The sequence below is a fragment of the Malus domestica genome, chromosome 09 (assembly GCF_042453785.1).
Source record: "Malus domestica chromosome 09, GDT2T_hap1".
NCBI lineage: Eukaryota > Viridiplantae > Streptophyta > Magnoliopsida > Rosales > Rosaceae > Malus > Malus domestica.
In genome coordinates, this window is record NC_091669.1 from 22582081 (window position 1) to 22590280 (window position 8200).

Genomic DNA, 8200 nt, shown 5'->3' on the forward strand with positions numbered 1-8200 from the left:
ATACTGAGAATCCCTCATTCATACTTTACGCTTTCAAAATCTCTCTGAAATTTCTTGCCCTTGTTCTCTAGCGCAGTTCTTTTTCCAGGTCTTCGTCTCCAAATCCCCCAACCCAGAAAAACCCCTTTTTCACCGGACCTTTTAAACCTCCTACAATGGCCTCCTTCATCTCTAAGCTTTCCAGGGAATGTGATCAGTGTCAGAAGATTCTTGATCGAAGCTCAATCAAAACCATACGGTTTGAAAGTGACATGAGCATTTCTCACCAAATCTTGGGTCCTCTTTTCAAAGCGGCAGTACCGTCAGCCATTACTGGACTTCTTCAGGAGCATTGCCTATCACCCTTGCTCCAAGGGTTTGAATGGTCGAGATGGGATGCGGCGAAACCTCAAGGCTCCTGGCCTTCGACCACTACAACCTGGGCAGTTTAGGTTGTTCAAATGGAAAAGCTCTTCGGCGAGCAATGGAAGGCCTTCGGTATCTACGACGCCATCCTCCTTTCATCTATGGACGTCGTTCTCGACAAGGAGCTTCTCCTAGCCGCCCTATGTTTCTGGTGTTCGACCACCAACACCATGGTTCTCTCTCTTGGTCCCATCGGCCCCACCATTCTTGATGTCACTGCCATTTTGGGAACTTCAGCAACTGGAATTCCCATCGATGCTGCCCTCGCCGGGTACCCGTCGAATCTTAACCTGAAGACGCTTTTTGACCGACGGGCTTCTGAAACGTTGAGCCGTGAGGGTCACATCCCCTCAAAAGAAGACGTTCAGAAACTTCACAAGAACTTCTTCAACTACAACACCCTCTATCTCCATTTTGCCAGCCGAGGAGAAGAGGCCCTGCGAGAAGGGGAACATGAAGCTTTCCTTTTCTATTGGTACAACAAGTACATTTGTTGTACCAAATCGAACAAGTGCTTGGTCGAGAACATGCCGGTGGCCGAGGCCCTGGCTAGTGGTCACGTCCTGGCACTTAGTCCTAACATCCTGGTCCATCTCTTCCGTTGCCTGGTTGAGATGACCCTTCACAAGATCGACCCATACCAAAACGGTCCCCTCTGGGTCTTTCAACTCTGGGTGCAAGTTTATTTCGCCTCCCTTCGGCCAGCGATCGTCGATTTCTCGCCAACGGAAGTGCTTGGGCCTCAGCTGGCCTCCCGACCAACACCCCCTCACCAAGCCAAAAAGGTATTCAGATACTTTTTCGCCCTTGATGACCTTTCCAACGAGGAGTTCTTGATATGCCGTCGTCGAGAATATCCCTCCTCAATTGAGCTACCCACATCATTGTGGGGCGCGGACGAAGATGCCGACCTTCGTCAGTCCTAGGGGCCGTTCGTGCTTACTCGCGATCTTCCTCTTGGCTGTGATGGCAAACGAACGGGCTGGGAAGTATACCATCCTAATTTCCTTGCTCAACAGCTCGACTACCTCCAAGGCTGCCCAGTCCCCCTTCTCTCCTCTCGAACCGTCATAAGCCGTGGGCGCGAACCGGGCTCCTCAGAGAAGGAATGCACTATCGCCAAGAGGGAGTTCCAAGAGCAATGCCAAAGTTTCCGTCTTCGACCGGCCACCCCTGAAACCCTCTGCACTGACACCTTCGGTGACTGGTGGGAACAGTATACCCAGGAGTTCTTTGGTGCTCCGGTCGAAGGCGTGTTGAACAAACTCTTCGGTGACCGGCCTAAGAAGGCCTCGGCCCCCCAAGCTCAAGGTAACCTTACTGATTTGCTTTTACTTTCTCAGGTAGTCGACCGTTGAGAAAGGTGGAGGCAGTCGCTGCAGCTGCGGCCGAGAAGAAATCGGTCGTTGCTAAGAGGGCCAAGACCGCTGTGCTGCGCAAACGGCCTCGTCAAGAAGCCGAGCCGGTCATCGAACCTCCGCCGCCTGCCAAGCGGGTCAAAAAGCTGGCAAAGAAATGAGCACGGGAGATCCACGTCATCTCCAGTCAAACTACGGAGGCGACGACTCCCGGTGTTTCTTCTTCTCCCACCGTCGGCCAAACCTTGGTCGAGAAACAGCCAACTCTGGCCGTAGAAACAGTCCAAGCACGGCCTATTTCTATGGTCGAGACACCAGTTGTAGCTCCATCGGTCGAGGCTGCGCCTGTCCTAGAAAAGGCAGTCCCTGCGACCAAGGGGGCTTCTCCCGCACATCCAAAACCTTCGATCCTCGTTCTGGAAGAGAGCGAGGGGAGCGATGAAGTTCCATTGGCGAGTCACCCTCATCCCCGCCGTCGACCTCCTCCTACGTCCATGGCGGCCGTTCCAATCGATCCTTCTACGGCCGGCCGTGGCAAACGACCAGTCGGGGAACCAGCAGCGGCGGCGGAATCGCCTGCTCCTCCGCAAGACCAGGATCTCAATCCTGCATTCGAAACGGCTGTCTCGGTCGGCCCTTCCACGGCCGACCGTGGCAAACGACCTGCTGAGAAGCCAGAGGCGACGGCGGAAACGCCCGTTCATCCTCAGGACCAGGACCTCAATATTCCTTTCTAGGAAGCCGCTTCGGCCTTCGTAAGTGCCCTCTACCGCCTTTCCTTGATTACTTGTCTGCCTTAGAATTCTAAACAAGGAAAGTACTAAATGTCAGGTGCCTATACACTCTTTTCATCAAAAATCCTATGCGCCGAAAGGCGTTATCTATATTTCTTGGCCACCTCAGTGGCCATCGAACGTAGATAACCTCTATCGGCCGCGTGAACTGAGAAACAGTCTAAGACACTGGGCTCGGCCATTGAGTTCTTTAGGTTCGAGCAACGATCCTGGAGACATGGCCGAGGTCTCCTCTCGGCAGGTTAAAAGAAACGAAACCTTCTTGCTATCTTTTTTATGACTTCTTTTGAGCTTAACCTGATTTGTGTGTGTAGGCTTCGTGGGAGGTCGAATTTAAAGCTCTTTTGTCCAGCACCACCGGAGGGTCTGGTCCTTCTGCCGCCACAATTGACGCTGCTGATTCAACTGCTCTAACTCGGCTGCAAGAGGTCTTGTCGCTTTCGGCGTCGCAAGTCCTTGAGCGCAAAGGTCTTGATGTGCTGGGTGCGTGTCTCAACGACCTTGGAGTCGACGGTCAGCTGAGCGGCGAGGCTGTCGTTCGGGCGTCGACCGCCTTGGAGCGGGTTTGAGAAACTTTCAGTATTTTTTAGAGTGCTCAAAGGGCCGAACAAGACCTGCAGGCTGCCATGGCCGTTCAAGATACTCTCCGTCCGAAGATTGACGCCCTAAAGGCTAAAGGAAAAGCCTTGGCCGACCTCGACCGTCAAATGGCCGAATTGGCGAAACGCCGGTCGGCCATTGCTTCCGAGCTTGCCAAGGGCTTCGAGTCGGGCGGTAAGGTTTGTTTGACCGAGTATGCGGCGAACACAAAATGGGTCGAGCGGTTGAAGCTGGACAAGAAGAATCGGCAGGCCAAGGTCATCATGGGCGAGGTGCCGTGGTTGGAGCTGAAGGCCCTGCTCGGCACTCTTCTACCTTCTTCACCTTAAATGTATTTGAATGTAAACCGATCGACTTACTCATTTTGTACATGCTTATCAATCTGAATGAACTGGTTTTCTATTCCCGCATTTCCCATGTGATCGGATAGTATTTCTTTAAAAACTTCCCATTGATTGGTAATCTGTGAACTACACCGGTCCGGTCTTTAAGATGATACACCCCTTTTCCGTATACTTTATGCATAACGAACGGTCCCTCCCAATTTGGCGACCACTTGCCGAACCTAGGGTCTTTTAGTCTTACGGGTAACACCGTTTGCCAAACCAATTCACCCTCGTCGAATGTTTTTTGACGCACCTTTTGATTATAGGCTCGCTCGGCACTCCGTTTTTGTGCCACCAGTAAGTTATAAGCGTCAAGTCGCGCTTCTTCCAAATCTTCTAATTCCTGTCTCATGGACTGATTATATTCGGCGCTAAACAAACTACTTTGTTCAATTAATCGCAATGAATTTATGCTTAACTCGACTGGTAACATTGCATCGTGTCCGTAGGTTAATGCATACGGGGTTGTCGCAGTCGCCGATCGGGGCGATGTTCGATATGCCCATAATGCCTCGTTCAACTTCAAATGCCACATGCCGGGTCTTTCTTTTATTATTTTTTCGAGGATGCCGATCAACACTTTATTACTTGCCTCGGCCTGCCCATTTGCTTGTGGATAATACGGTGTAGACTGTTCGAGCCGAATTTTTAAATTTGCCGTATACTCTTTAAACCTTTCGGCTGTGAAGATTGTTCCATTGTCAGTTATGATCGTTTCTGGTACGCCAAATCTGGTCACAATGTGTTCCTCCATAAAGTCGCAAACTTCCTTAAACGTTAGCTCGGCATATGATTTTGCTTCGACCCACTTAGTAAAGTAATCGGTTGCGACTATTATCCATGCGTGCTTGGCAGCTCTGGAGGATGGCGTGATTTTGCCGATTACGTCCATGGCCCATCCTCTAAACGGCCATGGTTTAATGACCGAATGCAACGATTCGGCCGGGACCCTTTGTATAGGCCCGTGGATTTGGCATTGTACGCATCCTCGTGCAAACTCGATACAATCCTTTAGTATTCTCGGCCAAAAATAACCGTGTCGTCGAAGTAGCCATCGCATTTTTTGTCCGGATTGATGAGCTCCGCAAACCCCTTCATGGACTTCTATGATCGCCCGAGCACCCTCTTGGGGGCCGAGGCATAGCAGTAGCAATCTATCCTCCCCTTTTTGGTATAACTCGTTTTGGTACGTGACATAGTTCGTGGCGTGGACTCGTGTCTTGCGACTATGTTTTCCATTGGGATTGTCAAGGTACTGCATAATGGGTTTTCTCCAATCATCTGGTGTTGCTTCGACGGTACAAACCTCTATAGTATCTTGTCGGTCTAGCAACGAAGGTAAAGACATGACTCGAGTGCGTATTACATCGTCGCGCCGGAGGATTTGCTGGTTAACCAAGGCCGGGTATAGTTGTCGTAACACCGGTATTTCCCGGCCTAGCTTGCCCCCCAGGAGTTGTGCACCAGAGGCAATTTGAGCCAACTCGTCCGTGTCGGTATTATGGATTCGGGAAATATGTTCGAACGTAATACCGTCGAAGGACTCGGCCAAATAGCTGGCAACCATGTGGTAGGGTGCCAGGGTACAACTCATGCAGCGGAAATACCCATTAAGTTGGTTAATCACAAGCTCAGAGTCACCGAGGACGAGGGCACGAGTGGCCTGCAAGTCATGAAGGAGGCCAAGGCCGATGATAAGGGCTTCATATTCGGCCTGATTATTGGTGCAGTCAAAATCCAACTTAAGCGAAAAATACCAACGATTGTGATTAGGAGATTGAATGACAACTCCAACGCCGGCCGAGGATGAAGTACTGGACCCGTCAAAATACATCGTCCAATAGTTGTTGCGTGTTTCAACCATGCCGATTTCGACATCAGTGTCCCCAAAACCACAGGGGGAAGGGTGGTGAGCAAGGAAATCGGCCAATGCTTGGCCTTTGACAGCTTTCTGGGGCACATATTGCAAGCTAAACTCTGACAACGCCATCGTCCACTTCTCAATTCTCCCTTTTACGATTGGCCGGGTAAGCATGTACCGGATAACGTCGGTCTGGCCAATGACTTGTGTGACCGACGGAAGCATGTAATGCCGGAGCTTGGAGGCGGCGAAGAACACGGCAAGACAGAGCTTCTCAACGGCGGAATAATTGATCTCCGGTTGATTAAGATTTTGACTGAGGTAGAAGATAGCTTGCTCTCGCTCGGCATCGTTATCTTGGGCAAGGAGGCAGCCGATGGACTCTTCAGCCGCCAAGATATATAGTTTAAGAGGTTTACCGCACCGAGGTGGAACAAGGACATGTGGTGTCGTGAGAGAGACTTTGATTTGTGTAAACGCCGCCTGATGCTCGTCCGTCCACGCAAATGTATCCAAGTCCTTAAGTTTCAAAAGCGTTGAAAACGCTTTCATTTTCCCTGCCGAGTTAGCTATAAATCGGCGGAGAAAATTTATCTTGCCGAGTAAGGACTGCAGCTGTTTCTTTGTAGTCGGGGGTGGAGCACTGATGATTGCACGTGCTTTATTTTCATCCACTTCAATCCCACGGTGATGTACCAGGAAACCGAGAAAATTACCGGCCGACACACCGAATGCACATTTGGCAGGATTCATTTTGAGATTGTGTTGGCGCATACGAAGGAAAGCCTGTCGGAGATCATCCACATGAGTCCGCCGTTGTTTGGATTTAATTACAACATCGTCGATATAGACTTCGACGATGGTTCCAATTAAATCATGAAATATGGTGTTCATTGCCCGTTGGTATGTGGCGCCGGCATTTTTGAGGCCGAATGGCATAACAACCCATTCGTAAGTGCCGAGTGCCCCCGGGCAGCGGAAAGCAGTTTTGTGCACATCGGCTTTGGCAATGAAAATTTGGTTGTACCCGGCATGACCATCCATAAAGGATAAAATCGCATGATTCACCGCAGCATCGATTAACAGATCTAAAATCGGCATTGTATACTCATTTTTTGGAGTTGCCAGATTCAGATTTCTGAAATCGATGCAGATGCGCAGTGCACCATTCTTCTTTAAGACAGGAACGATATTCGCCAACCATTCCACATATCGAGCTATCCGAATGAACTCGGCTTTCAAAAGTCGAACCAGTTCGTCCTTGATGCCGAGTTGCACTTCGGTCGAGAATCGACGAGGTGGCTGCCGGAAAGGTTTACATCCGGGCTTAATACGTAATTCATGCTCGACAAGAGTACGATATAAGCCAGGCATTTCATGGTAGCTCCAAGCAAAACAATCTTTGAACTCCGTAAGCAAGGCGCGAAGTTCGTCCTTCATTTGTTGGGGAAGTAAAGCAATAATAAACAAAGGTCGTGGGTCGTCGGCCGTCCCAACATTAATCTCTTCCAATGGGGTCCTTAACTTGGGGCTGATGATCTTCGAGCTCGGCCGGGGCGGCTCGAACTTTGTCAAGAGATAAGACAGGACCATTATTTCCTTCGGCAAGGAACTCGACGAGGTTAACGCCCGAATTTGGTTGTTTAGATATAGTATACCAATGGGCCAGCAGTCGTTCCATAGTAGATGAAACCGCGGCCCTACGTTATTCCCGATCGGTGTCAAACATCGGTTTTGGGGAGGAAGTTGGCTAATCCGAGTCTCGCCGAATCCTGGTGGACAGTCTTGGCACCAACCTCGATAGCTTTCTGAATAGAAATCCGAGTCGGCCGTCCCTCATCATTGAAACCTTGCAAAGTAATGTAGCCGGCGTGGTCATCATAATACCGTGCTTGGATCATGTTAGTTTCGAAGGGTTGGCTATCGGCCGGGTGAACAGTGACCGATTTTCCGTCCCAAAAAATGAGCACTTGATATAATGAGGAAGGAATACAGCTGGTTTGGTGAATCCAATCTCGACCGAGTAGTGCATTATACTCGGTTTTGGAATCAACCACGAAAAAGGCGGTCATGTGAGTACGACCGGCAATATTCACTGTTAACGGAAGTACACCCTTGGTTTGGGATTTGTCGCCGATGAAACTACTCATTGTGATCCCTGACGGAATAAGTTCGTCATTAGAGCGACGTAGGGCCTTCATGATGTTCATAGGCATGATATTGACGGTAGCTCCACAGTCGACAAAAACTTTAGAAACTGGATATCCCTCGATATGGGTCGTCACATACAATGGCTTTAAATGATGGAGGTTGGCCGATGGTGAGCGAGGAAATAATTCGGCCAAAGCTGCTTTGATATTGTCATCTTTTGTTGTAGAGTCAACTTCAGCAACGGATACAAAATCAACATGGCCGGCTTCCTCGGCGACTACATCACCATCGAGGAAACTCGGCTGAGCTGTGCTGGATTGAAAAGCAGCGGGTAACACATGGACCATACTGATTTCCATGTTATCCAAGACTGATGGGCCCATCGGGTTAGTATCCACTTCGCTAGCCTCATCTCTCGTCTAGTCGGCGACTACGGCTTCCGTTGTTGTCAGAATTGGACAAAGAGACTCTTCTGCTCCTTCTTCAATGGTTTGATCCTGCGGTGTTGCTTCGGCAGCTTGTTGGTTCTGCGTGATTGCCTCAAGTGAGGTTGAGATCGACAGTGTGCTTGGGGTCAAGATCCGAGCCTGCTCCTGGTAGTGTATCCGGGCATCCCTGGTGTCGAGATAAGCATCCAATCACACA

General features: G+C 50.0%; 1 protein-coding gene across 1 annotated transcript; it reads right to left on the reverse strand.

Annotated features, from left to right (window-relative positions):
* Positions 1 to 3512: 3512 nt before the first annotated feature.
* LOC139187844 (uncharacterized) lies at positions 3513 to 6844 on the reverse strand. The gene is made up of 3 exons (XM_070804449.1): positions 6432 to 6844; positions 4634 to 6047; positions 3513 to 3620 (listed from the first exon to the last, which is right to left on the reverse strand). The coding sequence occupies exons 1-3, from the start codon at positions 6842 to 6844 to the stop codon at positions 3513 to 3515; spliced, it is 1935 nt and encodes a 644-aa protein (XP_070660550.1).
* Positions 6845 to 8200: the final 1356 nt, after the last annotated feature.

Bases quoted from the DNA above. Each gene is read 5' to 3' on its own strand.
- LOC139187844 (XM_070804449.1), bottom strand. From the start codon at position 6,844: ATGAAGGACGAACTTCGCGCCTTGCTTACGGAGTTCAAAGATTGTTTT. The intron at 6,048-6,431 runs GTACAACCAAAT...TGCAATCATCAG, and splicing joins TTTATGGATGGTCATGCCGG to TGCTCCACCCCCGACTACAA. The intron at 3,621-4,633 runs GTTTGCGGAGCT...TGTAGTTCACAG, and splicing joins TCATAGAAGTCCATGAAGGG to ATTACCAATCAATGGGAAGT.